Here is a 21,045-nt window from a genome sequence, read left to right on the forward strand (position 1 = left end):
CGGGCCTTCCCCACAGGTTACTACTGCCCGGCGGGGACGCCCTCCGCTCTTCCCTGCCCAGAGGGAACCCTGAACCCGCGAGAAGGCGCTGTCTCCCCCAGGGCCTGCCAGCCCTGCCTTGCAGGGAGGTATTGCCCTGGGGAGGGCAACGGGAAGCCTGAGGGTAGGTACGAGCACCCAGCACAGCTGGGTCCTGGCCCCCTGCACGGCTCCCCTAGGGCTCTCCTCCACAGGGCCACAGCATAGGTCTGGGTCTGGCTGCCCGCCTCAGTGTGGCCTCCTGCCACCTCCTCCCTTGAGCCCTGCTCCTCCCTCCCTCCCTCCACTAAGAGGCCCCAGGCTCGGGCCAACAGCAGCCTCAGTCGCCACCACCGGGATTCTCATCCCCACTCTGCACTTGATGCAGGTATGACCCTGGACAAGTCACTTAACCTCTCTGGCCTCAGTCTCCTCCCCTGTACAATGGGAACTATAACAGTACCCCCCGACACATACACACACCCCCACAGCTGCTCTGGGGAGTGCAGTCCTTACAGATCAGGAGTTCAGAACAGCACCTGGTGCACAGTAAGTGCCCACAGCTGTGACCTCCTGTTGTCACCCTCACCCTAGATTCTATGTGGAAGCCCCAGCTCAAGGCAAGGACCCCACGGCTGCTCAGTAATTCCTTGTTTCCCTGACTTTTTCCTTCATCCTACTTGAATTTCCATGATTCCCCCAGGTTAGGGATGGCAAGCAGGGCCCCGGGGAGGGCACAGTCTGGGCCTACTCTAGTGCACGCAGGGTTTGAGCACGAGCTGGCGCATTTCTGTTGCTGCCTAAAGGGCCGTGTCTTCCTGTATCCAAGGCCCCTGCTCGGCTGGTTACTACTGTGAGGGGGGCGCGGCCAGCCCCACTCCCTGGAGAGACTCTGCCTTCCCCCTCAACGGACCCTGCCCCCACAGCCACTACTGCCCACAGGGGACTCTCCACCCCGTGCCCTGCCCCATGGGGACAACGAGGAGCACCCCAGGTGAGCACCTGCCCTGTGTCTCCCCCGCCCCTCACGGCTGTGGGCCCCTCCTCCTTCCCCTGTGGAGTGGATACAAACAGCACAATAGGAGCAGGGGTGGTCAGGGTCTCTGGTGCTCCCACTGGGGTGGACAGGAAGCCGGGCGATAGGCTTGTGCCATGGTGTGGATGTGAGGGCTTCCCACACGCAGAACAGGGCCCACTCCTCCACCCCATAGGCTGGGCTCTGCCCGCAAAACACAGGCTGTGCCCTTGGCCAACGCATGGCAGACGGGCCCTGCAGGAGGCCGTGGCCAGCGGCTGCTTCATTCAACACACATTCTGCCGGGCTGCACACTAGCACCGAGGTACAGCAGCGAGACAAGCAGTGAAAGGCCCCTGTCCTCAGAGGTTGATATTCCAATATGGGGACACAGAGCCCATGCACTTTGATCCCCCCTATCCAGGTGGCATCTCTGAGGGGAGCTGCAGGCCCTGCCCAGCTGGCTTCTTCTGCCCCAGCCTGGGTCTCAGCTCTCTTACCGGTTCCTGTGTGACCCTCTCCAAATGCCCCTCAGACCCCAGGGCCTCCAGCCCCACAGCTCTCCCTTGTCCTCAGGTACGTCCCTGGGAGCTGTGGGAGGGACCTCAGTCCCCAAGAAGCCAGGGACCCCCGCCCAGAGCTCAGTCTGGAGCCCTCCAACTGTGGGCCTCAGGCCAGCTCTCAGTGCCTCACAGGAGGGCCCTCAATACTCCCATCTCCCAGGCTCCTTCTTTCCCCAGCTGCCCCACCCAGCCTCCTGGCCTCCTGCACTCCAGTCACCACGGCCTGAACAAGCCAGAAGGCAGGACCACACACGGACCATCCTAAGCCCTGAGCTCCCCAATCACACCCAGCCTGGTTCTCAGAGATGTCACTTTGTGTCCAATGCCCAGGGTCACTTTTGCCAACCAGGGGCTGCTCGGCCTGCCCCATGCCACCGAGGGGAGTACCAGCCCTCCCTGGGCTCAGACACCTGCCTCCTGTGTCCACCTGGTTTTTACTGCCCGCACGCCGGCACCGGAGTGCCCAGGCTTTGCCCAGCACATGCCTACTGCCCAGCCGGTATGCCCAGGATCCTCAATCCCCCATGCCTCCCGGGCCCTCTGCTTTCTCCCCAACACCCCCATCTCCCTCTCATTCATTCCTTCATTCCTTCATTCAAAATCCACGGAGTGCCTACTGTGTGCCGGGCGCTATGCTGGCATGAGGATCACCAATGGCGAAGAGCACACTCACAGCCTTCATCCTCCACTCGCCTCTACCACCCCGACCCCTGCTGCTTCTCTTCTCTTTGTCTGTTGACTGGCCCGTGCTCCATGCCCTGCCTCTCCCCTCCACTCCACCTGGGGGCCCAGGGCGAGTACCTGGACCAGAGAGGACAGCAAACAGGAGTCATCGCCTGTGCCAACAGTTTGGGTCATGATCGGGGAGTGCCTCCTGAGCACAGCAGGGAGAAGGCTATGTCTTGAGGCTGGTGCTGCGGAAACGGAGCCCCGCAGGCCAACAGTGGTGCCGCAGCCACCGCACGTCTCGGCCTCGAGCTGAGTCCAGACCCCCTGAACACACTGTGCATGAGCCCACACTCACACACACACAAACCCACATGGGCATATGCAGATACATACACACAGGCACACTCCCTCAGCGCACGCACAGACTCACATGCACACACACATATGCTGTCCCCAGGTAGCCCAGCAAACAAATAGGTGTCCACAGAAGTTCATGATCTTTGTCACATCTTAGGTAAATCTTAGGGGAAATCTGGTCAATTTCAGGAGTTCTGAGTACATTAGCTTTGCAAGTGTTTGATCCACATGTGACCATACATTTGTCTTTACCGTGACTATGGTGTGAAAGGTTTATGTGCCCCTTAAATGAGTGACCTCTTACCCAGAACATTTACAACATTCCAAGTGCAAAGAGCCTGGCCTGTTGTCCCCATGGTTACGTCTTGTACTAGTCGCACACACACAGGAGGACGGCACCTCTGCGGGGAAGCGCCGTGCTCCTGCACTCCCAGCCCACCGCCCAGACCCTCAGCCCACCCTTGCTGAGGGGCTGACTCTCTTACTCTCTGCCTCCTCTGACTAAACTCCCATCTTTCAGCTTCCTACTCCCATTCCTGGTCAGAATTTTTTTTCAGTAGATCCAGCTGCTCCCTTTAAACCTTTTCCCCTGTTGGAGGATTTCTTCTCCTATTTCCCATTCAAGGTGTGTGCACTGTGTGCCCCTGGCACCTAGCAGCACAGCCCATGAGCTCAAGGAAGTGCTGAGGTCCCCAAAGCCAGAGGATGGGGTTGGGTGGAGGACAACGGGACCACACAGGCACACCCAGGCAGGGCAGCCAGCGCAGGGGGCCAGGGGGCTCCCACGTGAGACGTGCTTGGTGTGGATCAACATGGTTCCAACTTAGTGCCAGAGAGCCCACAGTGTCTGGCACCCAATAGGCACCTCACTGGCCAGATGAATGGCCTTTGCCCCATGTAGCTTCCCTGCTATCTGGAAATCCTCCAGGAGGGAGCTACTCTGCTGTAAAGGGACAGTAATCCTAGGGAGAGAGACTGAAGCCACTACCATTTCATCACTACTTCGGCTCTGAGAAAGCATCACAAAACTCTGCACCTTCGGGGGTAGCAGGATGCTGATGGGTGGGGAGCCCAGCACAGAAACCCGTTCTGCATCAGTCCAGGTATAGCGGAGGCGGGTCCACAGGCACTGGTCAGTCACTCATCTTCACTAACTGCTCCCATCCTCCAGGAACGTGGTCCCCTCGTCTGTGTCCCCCAGGAACCTTCACTCCCCAGGATGCATCAGGCCTCCAGGAAGAGGGTGACTGCTCCGTCTGTCCCCCCGGTCACTACTGCAGGTTAGTAACAGCCCAGTCATTCACCTCCTGCCGCTGCCATCAAAGTGCACCCTGCGGGTGATGAGGCCCCACGGACCCCCTGGCCTGTCCCAAGGCCCCGCACCATGTTGGGGGAGCGAAGGTGTGAGGGGCCGCCTGTCAGACCACAGCCCCACCCAGCAGCACAGGCCTGAAGAGGGAGGGAAAAGCCTGACAATTAGGTGAAGAGAGCCAGGACAGTCAGCACAGACTTAGATCTAAAAATAAATAAACAAGATACATTCAAACAGAGAGAGCATCAGTTTGAGGTGACAAAAACTCTGCTCAGTCCCCACCTAAAAATGCAGGGAAGTTCCTTAGACGCAAGATCCTCTGTGCCTCTGGGCAATCCCCAAGGTCCATACACACTTGGGGGAGATGGACAACCCTCCCTTCTCCCTGTCTTCCTGAACTTTCCACAGTATGAATAGCCTTGGTAAACGATTGGGCTGCAAAGACAATAAATGGTACCTATAAACAGAATGATCAGAGAACAGGTCTCGGAGCGCCCAGATTCCACTCGGGTGTATGAGACACGTGCTTTGTGCCCCGCTTCCGCTTCTGTGCTATTGGGACATGCTCACTGGAGCAACAGAAGTCACCGGAAGAATGTTGTATTTGGGATTCAGAGACTCAGAGCCTCCTCTGAGAACTTAGGGGCAGGCCCTGGGCCCGACTGCCCCAGAGTAGCCAGACCAAATGAAAGCACGCTGCGGTCTGTGGTCCAGGGACAGCTCCCAGGATTTGCTGAAGGTGCACAGCTACAATTTCCTGAGACGGGGAATGGGGGTCAAAGAAGGGTCGCTCTGCATTTCACACAGAGGTAAAACTGCTTCAGAGCAGATCCTTTTCTACCCGAAAAGTGACAGCAGAGGTTCCTCAGATGCTCCCTCTGGAGGTTGGTCTCCCTGTGCTCAGGAAGTCCATCCTTAGGTCTAGCCTACTTCCTCCTGCTGCGGAGATGGAGATCAGACTGGGCTGTCGGAGCCCAGGCCCAGGGACCTGGCAGGCCCAGCAAGCGCAGGCATCCACTGGAGGCCGTGCAGGAAGCTGGTGGAAGACCTGCCAGCCCCTCCTTCCCCATTCCCACAGTGAGAGCAGCAGGGTGGCCTGGGCCCCCCGCACCACCCCCCCCCCCGCCTTCTCCAGGAGGGGCTTGTCCTGCTGTTGGCAGCCCTGAGTCCTACTCTTTATCCACTGAGCTCCACAAACTCAGCGGAGGAAAGACTCCCAGGAACCCAGCTCTTCCTGGAGAATGCAGGCCGGGGCTTCGGCGCTGCACTGGCCCCAGGACCCCTGGGGCTGAGCCTCACACCCGTCTGCTTTATTGCTGGGTGAAGTGTAACATCCTGCTTCGATCGTGTACGTGGATATATTTATGTGCTCCCCCGGGGCAGAGGTCACACTGTGGGTCACAAGGAGACTCTGAACACAGGGCCTGGTGCCCCTCTGGTGCTGGGGCCCTGGGCTCAGAGGAGCCGTCCATCCGGTCTTCTCACTCTTCTCCCCTCTCTCTGGCTGCTAGAGGTGGACAGGTGTGGGGAAAATGTCCTGCTGGTTATTTCTGCCCACCTGGGACCTCTGAACTGATGACACCAGGTCCCAAGGAGTCCCAGACACTTTGTCTCCAGGGACAGCTGTGTGCCCAGCAGTGCCCACCAGGTAACAGCCCGTTCCTCATCCTTGGGGTGTAAAAGAGGCGGAGGCCAAGGCTGCCCAGCTGTCACCACAGGACCTACCCTGGCAAAGGAAGTTTTTTGGTCAAAAGCAGACTCTAAAAATAGTTGACCCTCAGTATTGTGCGTCTAATATGTATGTGCGTACACACATGTGTGTAATTACATACGTCATATGTATGTAAAATGCAGTATGAATATGCACCTGATGCAGTTCAGATGGTTACTGATTTGACCAATGCAACAGCAAGTGGAGTCAGGACTGGCCTCCAGGCCTCTCAACTCCTGGGCCCGTAGAATCCCCCAGGCCACCCCTGGACACGTGCTCCCCACAGTCCTGGTGCAGTCCCCCACCTGCCATGGTGGAGCAGCCTCCCTGCTTTCCACAGGACCCAACTCAACCCCATGTGCTTCAGGTTTTTACTGCCCAGAGGGCAGTGGAGGACCCACCTTGTGCCCACTTACCGTGGCAGCTGCCCCCGGAGCCAAGCAGCAAGAGGACTGTAGGCCTTGCCCCCCGGGGCGCTGGTGCAAAGCCGGTGAGGCACCTGTGCCACAGCCTGGAGTGCGCTGGTCCTGCCAAGGGCACGGGGAGGCCCTTTGGGCAGGAAGGGGAGGATGGAAAGTGAGCACAGCCCTTGCTCTCCAGGGGACCCGGCCACCCACCCCTGCCCTGCAGGCCACTACTGCCCTGGAGGGAGTGAGACCCACCCAGGAACCCCCCAGGCCTGCCCTGAGCACACATACCTGGCAGCAGAAGGAGGCCAGAGTCAGGCAGAATGCCTCCCCTGCCCTGCCGGGTACCACTGCTCATCCCCAGGTGAGAGGCTCTCTCCAGGCCAGATGCAGAGCCCTCTAGGAAGGAGAGATGGGAGGTCACTGGGAGGCGCTGTGGGGCATCCCTTCTTTGCCTGCTGCTTTTGCCCCCAGGTCTCTCTTCCTTCGAAGGCCATCCCTGTCCTCCAGGCCACTGGTGTCCAGGTGATCAGGGTGCCTTTCTCTGCCCACCTGGAACCTTTCGGACAGAGCCAGGGGCATCCTTATGGGAAGACTGTGAGCTCTGTCCCCCTGGCTACTACTGCCCCGAGGCTCAGCTGAGGGGCCAGGCAACTGTGTTTCCAATCGCCTGCAGAGCTGGATCTGAATGTCCTGCAGGTAAGACTGCTGGCCCTCCCCTCACTTCCCAGCCCCCGCCCACACCCCTGAAGCTTAAGCCAGGTCTCACATAGGAGGCCCTTATCAAGCAGAGCACATCACCTGCTTGCCTTAGCAAGTCTCTGCTTGCTGCTTGCTTGGTTGGGTCTGTGCCACCTAGATCTCCCCAAGACCAGGGTGTCTTGGTCTGTTCCTGTCTCCCTAAGGTGCTGTGGCTGAGGTCTCATGCAGGGCTGGCTCCTACTGTGGGCCCCAGACTGGAGTCCCCCCTCTCTGCCCTGGGGGCTATGCCTGCCCTGCCGGCTCCTCCACCTACTCTGGCCCCGGGCAGCTGTGAGTACCCTCCCCTGTCTGTGTGAGTCTGAGGCTCCCTCCATGTCTCAGCCTCTGGGCTCTCCAGATAGCAGTCAACTCCCTCAGCCTCCACAGGACGCAGGCCAAACAGCAGGGCCCAGAGACAAGTACTGATAACCCTTTGCAGGCGCTTCCCAGTGGGACTTTCCCATGCCGCAGCCCCTGCCTCTGCCCCGGGCAAGGGAGGGTGAGGAAGTGGATTGCGCTGAGATGCCCTTCATAAGTTTCCAGGGCCGTCCTGTGTGAGGTGGCCAGATCTGGCAAATAGAAACACAGGAAACCCAGTTACATTGAAATTTCAGGTAAACAACAAATCAGTGTGCAGTATGAGTATGACTTATGCAATATCTGGGATGTATTTATGCTCATTGTTTACCCATTGTTCATTACTCATTGTTGATCTGAAATTCAAATATGACTGGGCATCACACACGTCGTCTGGCAACCCCAATCCTCTGTCCAGGACTGACTCTCCCAGCACTCCTGACTGTGATCCCAAGCCAGTCAGGTCCCTTCCACACACACAGGGATTTCTCCAGGGTGAAGTAGGCAGGGAGCACAGGCCTGGACACTGCCCAATGGCCTGGCCGCCTGGGCGTGGCTCAGCCTCCTCTGAGAAGGCAGCTTGACCTGCTTAGGCTCCATCAGATGCAAGGCCACCCCAGGGCCCCCTGTCTGGGCTAATATCAGGGTATCCCTTTCCCCTGCCAGCTTAAGACCCAGATTGGAGAATGTTGGCCCTGCTAGTGAGATGAGAACAATAGCACACACAGACCCCATCAGCATGAAGCTGAGGTCTGGGGGTCCATGTCTCTGTGCAGTTGCGAGTTTCCCTATTACTGCCCACCGGGCAGCACCCATCCACTTGCATGCCCTGGGGGCTCCGAGGCCCTGAATGGGAGCGGTCTCAGGATCTCCAAGGAGTCTTGCTGCCGCCTCTGTGAAGCTGGCACCTACCGCAACCGGGCCGTGGACGCCCTGCCCTGCCAGCCCTGCCCAGCCCGATTCAGCTGCCACCAGGGTGAGTTCGGAAACCGGGTAACAGCAAGACAGGGGGGCCCAGGCCTCAAGTCAGAAGTGAGCATACCCCAGTGAGGAGGATGGAGGTGGCAGACAGGGGGTACCCCATGGGCCCTGGGAGTGTGCAGGGGAAGGGGCCTGTAGTGTTTCTCAGCTGGTAAAGACCCAAGAAGTGAGGAGAACACATGCGAAGGAGGATTCAGAGCAGCAGGTGCCATGGTCTGTGTGATGTTCGGTTTAAACAGCCTCTGAATTACAGAGGGTGCACAGCTCTGTGCAGATTAGCATGGTGGAGCCGGCAGCCCAGGTGCTCCCCAAAATAGGACCCCACTGCCCAGTGTGTCAGCACTGCCCGCTATGCCCTCGCGTCTGCCGAGAGAGACAGAAACATGTTCCGAGGCAGCCGGGAGCCCAAGGGGACTGTTGGGGGGGTGGACACCATAGGGTACAGAGCCTCCACTATCCTCCCCATCCTAGAGTCTCCCTGTGTTGGCTTTGCTGTCTCCCCGAACCCTCACACCCTCCAGCAACTTGTTCTTCCCCTGGACTCTGCTGTTTCTCATCCACCCCCACCTCAGCCAGAGTTCATGACGCAGAATTTCCCCTCCATTTCCCTCCAGGGACAGAGAGTTACCACAGCCAGCCCTGCCCCGTGGGGCACTACTGTCCTGCTGGGACCCACAACCCCAGGCCCTGCCCATCAGGAACCTTTAGAAACAGCAGCCAGGAGGGGGCAGCGGGAGAGTGCCTGCCATGCCCCGCAGGCACCTTCAGCGCCAGGCCTGGTCAGACTGGCTGCCTCCCCTGCGGGAGCTCTGCTTTCTCCCCACCCGGTGAGTCTCACTGACACCCACCACCCCACTGGCTAATTGCCCTTGTCGGCAGACACTGGCTCTAAACACACCAATTCTCCTATCACTGCAGCTTTGAGGGTCAACAGTGCCAGGTTTCAGAAAGCCATCTTATCTTTGAGCATAGCTGTTTTCCTAAAGCTGCAATAGGTGAGAGAATGGACATCCTGTGACTCCATGGCTCCAGTGTGTGCTGTGTGTGGGGATGAAATGTCTGTGCAATGACTTCAACAAGCAAGTGAGTGAGTGTGAGGAAACCAGCTTAGAGAGGTTGAGCAGCTTGCTCTAGATGACCTGGCTAGTCGGGGATCTGGGGCTCTGTTCTGAGACTCTGCATGGTTCCGAGGCTGCTGAAGGCTCTTAATGGCAGCATCAGCCTGGCCCGGTTTCCCCAAGCCCGTGTCTGTCTTGGAAAGGCAGGATCAGGTGTGGAGCTGTAAGCACAGCTTTCAGCTTAGGCCAATGGCTTCTTGCTGATCCCCTTCCCCTCCTCTCATTTCAACAAGTGGTCTTCACATGGTTTTTGCTGTGTGAACCATTTGCACATGGTCCACTGTGCAAGCAGGAGAAGTAACCAGATAATCCCACAGTGGGAAATTTAAAAGTCAACCATATCACATTTAACCTCACTGGGGACTCCCTCCGATCCTGCCCCCTACTGAGGGCTGACCCCTGATCTCCACAGACGGTGCTGGCAGACTTTATCTGGAACAGTAATGATGTTACCACACAAAACTGGGTTTCTCTTGTTGATGCACTTTAAAAACCCAATTATTACAGCATCAGCTTTTGGGAAAAGAAAACAGTTTTATTGCTAGATCAATCTACAAGGAGACAGGGGCATATACCCTAGCTCTGTCTCTTCGATCTAGGGCTTGGGACACAATTTATGGGATGAAGAGCAGGGTGATCTGAAGTGGGAATAGATGATTGGAGGTGAGGAGAAGTGAGGTAATTGATGATCTGGCTCTTCATAGGACACGTGTTCAGAAAATGGCAGCATTACCATGATCTGAGGGTAAAGTTTTTAGCTCCTTGACGTCAAAAAGGTCACTTATCAAGCATTCATGCAGGCCCAGTTGATGGATTGGTGGTCTCAACTGGCCTGAACTGGACAAGGGAGGACTCTCAGTTCCTGAAAGACAACTCTTAATTACTCTGCTGATAAGACAAGGTCGGTTGAACTGGTCCTAAAGGGCCGGTAGTTATAAATCTCCAGCTTTTTGTTGTTCATTCCTCAATCTTGAGGGATATAGGGTGACAACTGCTCTAGCTTCTTCCTGCTGATAAGGGGCATAGGTTGTTCCATCTCATTGAACCAGTCTCTTAGTAAGGCGGTGATGCACATGGGATCCCAAGGTTGGGCCTATATTGTGTAAGCAAACAACCAGGTATTTAATAAGAAGCATTCCTAGAGAAACAAAAAGAAAAATAAGCTTAATGGTTGGAGCAAATTATAAACAGTGTCTGAGCCCAGGGGAAACCAGTAAAAAAGATTTCTAGATGTCAAAGTTGAAGCATCTTTTGCAGCTTGAAATGCCTCTGATGATGCCATCATGTGTTCAGGTGTCTTTCTGAGTGGCTTACATAGCACAAGACATGAATCTCTCCTAAGTTTTTTTTTTAATTTTTATTTTATTTTAATTGAATTCATAATAGTTTACATCAATGTGAGATTTCAGTTGTACATTATTTCTTGTCTGTCACCACATAAGTGGTCCCCTTCACCCCCTGTGCCCACTCCCCACCCCCTATCCCCTGGTAACCACTGAACTCTTTTCTTTGTTGATGTATTTGTTTATATTCCACATATGAGTGAAATCATCTGGTGTTCGTCTTTCTCTGACTGGCTTCTTTCGCTTAGCATAAATCCCTCCAGGACCATCCATGTTGTTGCAAATGGGATGATTTTGTCCTTTTGATGGCTGAGTAGTATTCCATTGTGTATATATACCACATCTTCTGTATCCAATCATCAGTCAATGGGCACTTGGATAGCTTCCATGTCTCTGCTCTTGTGAATAGTGCTGCAATGAACATAGGGGTGCATATGTTACTTTGGATTATTGATTTTAAGTTGTTTGGGTAGATACCCAGTTGTGGGATAACTGGGTCGAATGGTATTTCTATTTTTAGTTTTTTGAGGAATCTCCATACTGTTTTCCCTGGTGGCTGCACCAGTTTGTATTCCCATCAGCAGTGGATGAGGGTTACCTTCTCTCTACAGCCTCTCCAACATTGGTTATTTTTAGTCTTAGTGATTATAGCCATTTTAACAGGTGTAAGGTGGTGTCTTAGTGTAGTTTTGATTTGCATTTCCCTGATGATTAGTGATGTTGAACATCTTTTCATGTGTTTATTGGCCATCTGCATATCTTCTTTGGAAAAATGTCTATTCATCTCCTCTGCCCATTTTTTTTTATTGGACTGTTTCATTTTTTGTTGTTCAGTTGTGTGAGTTCCCTATATATTATGGAGATTAACCTCTTATCAGATACATGATTTCCAAATATTTTCTCCCAATTGGTGGGTTGTCTCTTTGTTTTGATCCTAGTTTCTTTTGCCTTGCAGAAGCTCTTTAGTCTGATGAACTCTCACTTGTTTATTTTTTCTTTTGTTTTCCTTGTCTGAGAACACATGGTATTCAAAAAGATGCTGTTGAGTTCGATGTCAAAGAGTGTACTACCTATATTATCTTCCAGGAGTTTTATAGTTTCAGGACTTATCTTCAACTCTTTGATCCATTTTGAGTTTGTTTTTGTGTATTGCATGAGATAATGGTCTACTTTCATTCTTTTGCATGTGGCTCTCCAGTTTTCCCGACACCATTTATTGAAGAGACTGTCTTTTCTCCATTGTATGTTCTTGGCATCTTTGTCAAAGATTAACTGTCTGCAAATGTGCAGTTTTATTTCTGCACTTTCAATTCTCTTCCATTGATCTGTGTGCCTGTTGTTGTAGCAGTACCATGCTGTTTTGTTTACAACGGCTTTGTAGTACATTTTGAAGTCAGGGATTGTGATGCCTCCAACTTCATTCTTTTTTCTCTTAGCAGTTTGGGATCTTTGGTTGCCCCATATGAATTTTAGGATTCTTTGTTCTATTTCCGTGGAGAATGTCATTGGGATTCTGACTGAGATTGCATTGAATCTGTAGGTTACTTTGGGTAGGATGGACATTTTAACTATGTTTATTCTTCCAATCCATGTGCATGGAATCTCTTTCCATCTCTTTGTCATTATCTATTTCTTTCAATAATGTCTTATACCTTTCATTGTATAAGTCCTTCACCTCTTTAGTTAAATTTATTCCTGGTACTTTATTCTTTTTGTTGCAATTGTAAATGGAGTTGTATTCTTGAGTTCTCTTTCCAGTAAGTTCGTTATTAGAGAGTAGAAATGCAACTGATTTTTGTAAGCTGATTTTGTACCCCGACAAATTTACTGTAGTTGTTAACTATTTCTAATAGTTTCTGATGGATTCCTTAGGGTTTTCTATATATAAGATCATGTCATCTGCAAACAGCGAGAATTTCATTTCTTCACTCCCTGTTTGGATTCCTTTTATTCCTTTTTCTTGCCTGATTGCTCTGGCCAGGACCTCCAGAACTATGTTAAATAAGAGTGGTGATAGAGGGCATCCTTGTCTCGTTCCTGCTCTCGAGGGATGACATTCAGTTTTTCCCCATTGAGCATGATGTTGGCTGTGGGTTTGTCCTATATGGCCTTTATTATGTTGAGGTAATTTCCTTATATCCCCATTTTGTTAAGAGTTTTTTTTTATCACAAATGGCTGTTGGATCTTGTCAAATGCTTTCTCTGCATTTATTGAGATGATCATGTGGTTTTTAATCATCATTTTGTTAATGTGGTGTATCACATTGATCGATTTGCAGATGTTGAACCATCCTTGTGTCCCTGGAATAATTCCCACTTGATCATGATGTATGATCTTTTTGATGTATTGCTGTATTCTGGTTGCCAATATTTTGTTGAGGATTTTTGCATCTACATTCATCAGTGATATTGGCCTGTAATTTTCCTTTTTTCTTGTCCTTGTCAGGCTTTGATTTCAGAGTAATGTTGGTCTTGTAGAATGTGTTAGGAAGCATTCCATCTTCCTTAATTTTTTGGAATAGCTTGAGAATGATAGGTATTAAATCCTCTCTGAAAGTTTGGTAGAATTCCCCAGAGAAGCCATCTGGTCATGGACTTTAATTCTTTGGGATGCTTTTGATTACTGTCTCAATCTCTTTACTTGTGATTGGTTGGTCTATTCAGATTGTCTTTTTCTTCTTGTTTCAGCTTTGTGAGGTTGTACAAGTCTAAAAATTTATCCATTTCCTCTAGATTCTCCATTTTGTTCACATATAGTTTTTCATAGTATTTTCTTATAATCTGTTGTATTTCTGTGGTATCTGTTGTTATTTCTCCTTTTCATTTCTAATTTTATTTATCTGAGCTTTCTCTCTTTTTTTCTTTGTAAGTCCGGCTAGGAGTATGTCAATTTTATTTATCTTCCCAAAGAAACAGCTCTTTGTTTCACTGATCCTTTTTACTGCTCTTTTTTGTTTCAATAGCATTTATTTCTGCTCTGATTTTTGTTATTTCTCTCCTTCTGCTGACTTTGGACTTTGTTGATTTTTCTTTTTCTAATTCACTTAGGTGTAATTTGAGGTTGCTTATTTGGGATTTTTCTTGTTTGTTAAGGTGAGCCTGTATTGCTATCAATTTCCCTCTTAATACGGCTTTTGCTGCATCTCATATGAGTTGGTATGGTAGGATTTCATTTTCATTTGTCTCCAGATATTTTTTGTTTTCTCCTTTAGTTTCTTCAATGGTCCATTGCTTATTCAATAGCATGTTGTTTAGTCTCCACATCTTTGTCCCTTTCTCAGCTTTTTTCTTGTAAATCATTTCTAGCTTCATAGCAGTGTGATTAGAAAAGATGCTTGTTATTATTTCAATCTTCTTAAATTTACTGAGGCTTGCCTTGTTTCCCAACATATAGTCTATCCTTGAGAATGTTCTGTGTGCACTTGAGAAGAATGTGTATTATGCTGTTTTTGGGTGGAATGTTCTATATATGTCTAAGTCCACCTGGTCCAGCTTTTCATTTAATTCCAATGTTTCCTTGTTGATTTTCTATCTAGATGATCTATCCATTGATGTCAGTGTAGTGCTGAGGTCCCCTACTAGTATTGTGTTGTTATTAATATCTTCTTTTAGGTCTGTTAATAGTTGCTTTGTGTATTTTGGTGCGCCTGTGTTGGGTACATAGATATTTACATGTTATTTCTTCTTGATGGAGTGTCACATCAATAATTATATACTGCCCCTCTTTGTCTCTCTTTACCTGTCTCATCTTGAGGTCTACTTTTTCTGATATAAGGATGGCAACACCTGCTTTCTTTTGTTTGCCATTAGCTTGGAGTATCCTATTCCATCCCTTCACTCTGAGCCTGTGTTTGTCATCAGAGTTGAGATGTGTTTCTTGGAGGCAGCATATTGTTGGGTCTTGTTCTTTAATCCATCTCACCATTCTGTGTCTTTTTATTGGAGAATTCAATCCTTCTGCATTTAGGGTGACTATCGATACATGAGGGCTTAATGCTGCCATGTTACCATTTGTTTTCTGGTTCTCCTGCATTTCCTTTGTTTCTCATCCTGTGTATTTTGGTCTACCAGTTGAATTATGTACTTTTTTATGATTTGTTTCTCTTTGTTTTCTCCTTATTTATTATTTGTGTGTCTGTTCTGCTTTTTTGTTTAGTGGTTACCATGAGGTTTGTATGCAAAATCTCATGGATAAGATAGTCCCTTTTCTGAGGGCCTCTTATTTCCTTAAACAAAACCGATTCAATCTCTTTCCTCTTCCCCTCCTGAGTTGTTTTTCTCACATCTTATTCCATCTTGTGTTATGACTTTGTGGTTAAAACAACAAGATTATCTTTGTTTCTTGTGTTTTCCTTCCCTTTGTCTTTAATGCTATACTGGAGTATTTGCTAACTTTTTCTGATTCTGTCTATCTGTTTATCTCCTTACACCATGATTTCTAACCCCTTTCTCCCTTTCTTTTTTCAGGTATGAGGGTCTTCTTGAGGATTTCTTGTAGGGGGGATCTTATGGCTATGAACTCCCTTAGCTTATGTTTGTCTGGGAAAGTTTTTATTTCTCCATCGTATCTGAAGGATATTTTTGCTGGATAGAGTATTCTTGGCTGAAAGTTTTTGTCCTTCAAAGATCTGAATATGTCATTCCAATCTCTCCTAGCCTGTAATATTTCTGCAGAGAAATCTGCTGAAAACCTGATAGGGGTTCCTTTGTAAGTTATTTTCTTCTGCCTTGCTGCCCTTAATATTCTTTCTTTGTCATTCACTTTTGCCAGTTTCTCTACTGTATGCCTTGCCATAGGTCTTTTGATGTTGACATATTTGGGATATCAGATAGCTTCTTCCAAATGAATTTACGTCTCTTTCCCTAGGTTTGGGAAGTTCTCTGCTATTATTTCTTTGAACAAGCTTTCTGTTCCATTCTCCTTCTCTTCTCCTTCTGGAATACCTATAATTCTTATGTTGCATTTCTTGAGTCAGATATTTCTCGGAGACTTTCTTCGTTTCTTTTCAGGCTTACTTCTCTCTCCTCCTCTATCTGGAGCATTTCAACATGTCTATCTTCGATTATGCTGATATACTACTCTATGGTGTCTGCTTGAGTGTTCAGGGAATCCATATTTTGTTTTATTTCTTCTATTGTGTCTTTCATCCCTAATATTTCTGATTGATTCTTCTTTATAGTTTCAATCTCTTTTGTGAAGTCGCTGCTGAACTCGTTGACTTGTTTCTCTACATTCTCTTTTAACTCATTGAGTGTTTTGATTATATCTATTTTGAATTCTTTGTTGTTTAGATTACATATTTCTACGTCCTCAGGACAGATTTCTTGGTACTTGTCATTTTCTCCCTTGTCTGGAGGTCTAATATAGTGTTTGATATTGTTAGGAGGGGTGGCTCCACTTTTTGGCATCCTGGTATTATTTGGTTGCAGTTACCACCTATCACCACTTGGTGGGGGGCAAGAGCCATGTATTCTGAACCCTCTACAATCCACCAACATCCCAGGCACTGGAGCTGGCTCTGGTCGGGTGGGAGGAGGGGCACTTTCTCCTGCGTGCTTTCTATGTTTGTTGCTCTGCCCTCACTCTCTGCTCTCCTGGGGTGTTGGCTTGATGAGGTCGCTCTCTGCATTTGCTTTCACCTTGGTAGGGGCTTTCCCTTAGGCTGTGAGGGCCCTCGAACATCTTTGATGTTCCCATGAACTTACATCCCCTCCCCCATTCCTTCCCTCTCGGAGGCCTCCCATGGTCCCAAATTGCAGTCTTTAGGGGAGGGACTGAAGTTTTCTCCTACCCCATTCCATCCTCCTCTGAAGTGGGCTCCAGTCTCTCCGCCCTCCATCGTATGGCTGTGTGGGTCTCTCAGACATTTTTTTGTGTTGCGTTTGGATGTCCTCTGTTGGAGTATGAATGTCTTTTTCATTGTATGTTGGAGGAGTGAGATTACTGGGAAAGCTCACTCCACCACAATACTAACGTCAACTCTGCCCCTCTTAAGTTTATATCAAGTTGTCCAGCTTCAGTTTGCAGGGCTACAGGAAAAAGATGGTTTCAGTTTCAGTGATTCCAATTGAAAATGATAGAAAAAATTGAAAACGTTAGTTTGGAGATTTGTAGCCAGATATTTCAGCAGTCTAGACGAATTCAGGATCCAGTCAAATGTATAGAAAAAACACCTCAAAGACAATTAACAGAACTAGAATCTAATATCCACAAATATGTACTGTAGTTCCTATTGAAATACAATTTTTCTCTCTAAAACCATCCTCATGTTTACCAAAGATAGCCAAATTCAGACTAATTGGTTTGCAAAATAAGCTAGCTTCAATGAACTTGGCCCAATTATTTACATAAGTACAGCAAGATAGCAATTGATCATATGGACTGTTTTATGTATTTATTTTTATTGTGGTAACATTGGTTTATAACATTATATAAATGTCAGATGTACATCATTATATGTTTTAATTTCTGTGTAGATTAGAACATGTTCACCACCCAAAGACTAATTGCCGTCCATCACCATGACCATGTACCTAATCACCCTTTTCACCCTCCTCCCTCCCCCCTTCCCCTCTGGTAACCAAAAATCCAATCTCTATCTCTACATGTTTGTTTCTTGTTGTTTTTATCTTCCACTTATGAATGAGATCATACAGTATTTGACTTTTTTCCCTCTGACTTATTTCACTTAACATAATACCCTCAAAGATCATCCATGTTGTCAGAAATGGCAGGATTTCATCATTTCTTATGGCTGAATAGTATTCCATTGTGTATATATACCACATCTTCTTTATCCATTTGAACCTTGATGGGCATCTAGGTTGCTTCCAAGTCTTGGCTGTTGTGAATAATGCTACGATGAACATAGGGGTGTGTGTATCTTTGTGTTTTCATGTTCTTTGGAAAAACACCCAGCAGTGGAGTAGCTGGATCATATGGTAGATCTATTCTTAATTTTTTGAGGAATCTCCATACTGTTTTCTACAGTAGTTGCACCAGTTTGCACTCCAATCAGCAGTGCACGAGGGTTCCCTTCTCTCCACATCCTCTCCAACACTGATTGTTTCCTGTCTTGTTAATTATAGCCATTCTGACGGGAGTGAGGTGATATCTCATTGTAGTTTTGATTTGCATTTCCCTGATAGTTAATGATGTTGAACATATTTTCATCTGCCTGTTGGCCATCTGTATATCTTCTTTGGAGAAATGTCTGTTCAGATCTTTTGCCCGTTTTTTAAATTGGGCTGCTGGTTTTTTTGTTGTTGAGATGTATGAGTTCTTTGTATATTCTGGATATTAACCCCTTATAAGATATATGGCTTGCAAATATCTTCTCCTGATTGTTAGGTTGTCTTTTCATTTTGTTGATGGTTTCCTTTGCTGTGCAGAAGCTTTTTAGTTTGATGTAGTCCAGTTTGTTTTTTCTATTGTTTCCCTTGCCCGGTCAGACATGGTACTTGAAAATATGCTACTAAGACCGATGTCAAATTGTGTACTACCTATGTTTTCTTCTAGAAGTTTAATAGTTTCAGGTCTTACATTCAAGTCTTTAATCCATTTTGAGATGATTTTTGTGTATGGTGTAAGATAACAGTCTACTTTCATTCGTTTGCATATGGCTGTCCAGTTTTCCCAACACCATTTGTTGAAGAGACTTTCCTTTCTCCATCATATGCTCTTGGCTCCCTTGTTGAATATTAGCTCTCCATATAGGTGTGGGTTTATTTCTGGGCTCTTGATTCTGCTCCATTGATCTGTGTGTCTGTTGCCAGTACCATGCTGTTTTGGTTACTATAGCTTTTAAATCTGCTTTGCTGGAACTTTTCATAAGGAATCTCAGACTGAACTTTAAAGGTCCTTGAAGCCAGGAAAACCTACCCAAGGACTTGTCTTCAGACTCCGCCTGCAATACCTTTAGATGTGGGTGAATTCCTCTCTTCTCCTGAGGTTCCCCAAAATATCCTGAAGTTCCTTGCACGTGCCAGGAAAGTGACCATATTTACTCACCTGGTAAGGTGACTGGGAGTCCCATAAGCGAGGTACCAGGTCAACATTTCCAAGCAGCTTTAGTCCATAAAGTCAATCTTTCTTCCTCAAAGCTGTCTGGTCATATCTGAGTCTATGAATGTTTCTCTCAAATATGACATCCCAGTCAAAGCCTTAGTACTATAACCAATGTTTCCAATTGTGTCCTGCTTTAAGGAGAACAGATTCTTATTGAATTTATGCAAATAACTATATTGCCATGAAAATAAGAATACTCACTCATCAAGAGTTTCCAAATTCTAGAGAGATTAGGCAGGGAGAAAAAGTAGATGTTTCAATTTTGCTTACAAAGGTGTAATTTTACCACATTGCTATAAGTCATAGCTGACTTAAGAGAAACAAGAAAAAGATTTCCTAAATATGGAAAAACAAAACATTAAAAATCAGCAATATCAAACAAAAAGTCATAAAAATTATAATCCTCCTTATTGGTTCATTTAGCTGCATGTAATCAATTCTTGATGTTGATCTTCTGTTAGTAGTTTTATGAGGCCATCAATTTCCTCATTATAGTTCTGTAGTTTCTTACCCAGCTCAGTTTTATAATCTGAAAGTTTATCAGAAACCTGCACTCTAGAGCAAATGTCAGAGTCCTTTCCATGAATCTCTCTGAATATGAAATACATCTGTAAAAATATCAGAATAAAACAACTGTCTGCAAATGATGAAAGACTCAAAAAGGGCAATTGACAAAGAAACTTGATTATTTCTGTGACATATGACACTTTAAGATAATAACTAGAATTATGGCTGACAACCAGGACAGATTAGAATTTTAGGAATGTTGTATAATTTTTAAAAAACATTTATATTAAAAACATTCACCCACAAAATATAACCTAAGAAGGCTTATCATCACTTATTTAACAATGCTTCCCATGTAATTTAACATATCAAATAAGCTTAATTAGTTTAATATCTCCCTCTCTATAAAGAGAAAAAGAATTCTTTGAGAAGTCCTGGGGGCCCACTGGAAATTCTCAAAATTTGAATTTGAGGGAAGTCAAAAATATCAAAAGGTTTTAAAATACTTGGTCAAATAGGCAACAACACTCACTGTGACACAATGCTTAGCCATCCATTTAACCAAAGTGACACAGAAGATGTTAAAGGCAAACATAGAGTTAACTAGCTTTTTTTTAAAAAAAAAAACTATAAGTTGTCTTAATAGAGAGATTTCAGCCTTTTGGAACATAAGAAATTATTTTGACAAAGCATAGAATTTCTATTTACTCAGAAATAAAGAAAAACCTTTTATAATCTCTTTTTCAAGAGCAGACTAGGGGCCGACCCTGTGGCTGAGCAGTTAAGTCCACACATTCCACTGCAGAGGCCCAGGATTTTGCCAGTTCAGATCCTGGGCATGCAGACGTGGCACATTGAGGCAGCATCCCACATGACACAACTAGAAGGACATGCAACTAAGATATACAACTGTGTACCAGGGGGATTTGGGGAGATTAAGCAGGAAAAGAAAAGATTGGCAACACTTGTTAGCTCAGGTGCCAATCTTTAGGGAAAAAAAAAGAGCAGACCAAAAGTTCAAGAAAATTATGCTTTTAAGAGAGAGAAAACTGAATTCTAATTTTGCACCAGCTTACTTGTGATATTAAAACTTATTTACTTAATTTAATTCACTTTAATCTTAGCCAATTTGACCATGTACAAAACTCTTTCCTCAGGGTTCCTCTTCTACAAACTTTCTATAATTATCTTTTTACATTCAGAATTTGTCCCATTCCTCCTTTCTTCCCTCCTAGTACTTGAGGACAAATTTATGTTTCTTAAAATAAGAAATAAAATATATTTCCATTCTTTATACCTTCTTTACTAAAAACATACATCTTACTTTCCTTGAATACAAAGATATTTTCCTTATTAATTTTTAGTAGTTTTAATCACATATATTAATTAAAATTCTTAATCCTTATGTACCTTAATTTTTAGTGAAAGCTAAGAAGTAAGCAATTATAAACTGTCTCTTACATTCTGTGCATTCTGTGGCTTGGCAAATTTATAAATATTTTTTATAATTTCTAGAAACATGCTACTTCATAGGGCAATCTTTTAATAAATTACAAGACATGGTTACTAATAGGTCCAAACATCTTTTAGTTTCTCTGTAATAAGAAGCCAAAAGTAGATAAACCTAGATATATTTAGCAATAATGTTTCAGTATTTTACCTTATTTGAAAATGACCTAGATATTCAATGCATTTTTTATCAGTTAATTTCACCTAACAAAACTTCAAAGTTTCAAGTTCCTAAAGAGATTTTGGAAGTTATTTTAAATACATGCCATAACACATAATTATTGTTAAAAAGTTCACCTAAAAACTTTTGCTTATATCTGTTTAGTTTACTTGTTCCCAGTAATTATTTAGACTCCCTACAAAAATTTC

The 21,045-nt window shown here is 46.6% G+C and overlaps 1 protein-coding gene across 1 annotated transcript in view; it reads left to right on the forward strand.

The window, feature by feature from the left end:
* The window catches only part of LOC139076719 (platelet endothelial aggregation receptor 1-like), a 33,129-nt gene continuing 12,084 nt past the window's right edge, over positions 1 to 21,045 (forward strand). The window contains exons 1-12 of the mRNA XM_070580897.1: positions 1 to 163; positions 848 to 1,012; positions 1,458 to 1,609; positions 1,927 to 2,095; positions 3,794 to 3,902; positions 5,446 to 5,582; positions 6,013 to 6,135; positions 6,246 to 6,416; positions 6,527 to 6,751; positions 6,958 to 7,084; positions 7,927 to 8,126; positions 8,746 to 8,958. Of these exons, the coding sequence (XP_070436998.1) occupies positions 988 to 1,012; positions 1,458 to 1,609; positions 1,927 to 2,095; positions 3,794 to 3,902; positions 5,446 to 5,582; positions 6,013 to 6,135; positions 6,246 to 6,416; positions 6,527 to 6,751; positions 6,958 to 7,084; positions 7,927 to 8,126; positions 8,746 to 8,958 (1,651 nt within the window). The 5' untranslated portion in view covers positions 1 to 163; positions 848 to 987. The remainder of the gene's footprint in view (positions 164 to 847; positions 1,013 to 1,457; positions 1,610 to 1,926; positions 2,096 to 3,793; positions 3,903 to 5,445; positions 5,583 to 6,012; positions 6,136 to 6,245; positions 6,417 to 6,526; positions 6,752 to 6,957; positions 7,085 to 7,926; positions 8,127 to 8,745; positions 8,959 to 21,045) is intronic.

This window comes from Equus przewalskii, chromosome 17 (assembly GCF_037783145.1).
Source record: "Equus przewalskii isolate Varuska chromosome 17, EquPr2, whole genome shotgun sequence".
Classification (NCBI taxonomy): domain Eukaryota; kingdom Metazoa; phylum Chordata; class Mammalia; order Perissodactyla; family Equidae; genus Equus; species Equus przewalskii.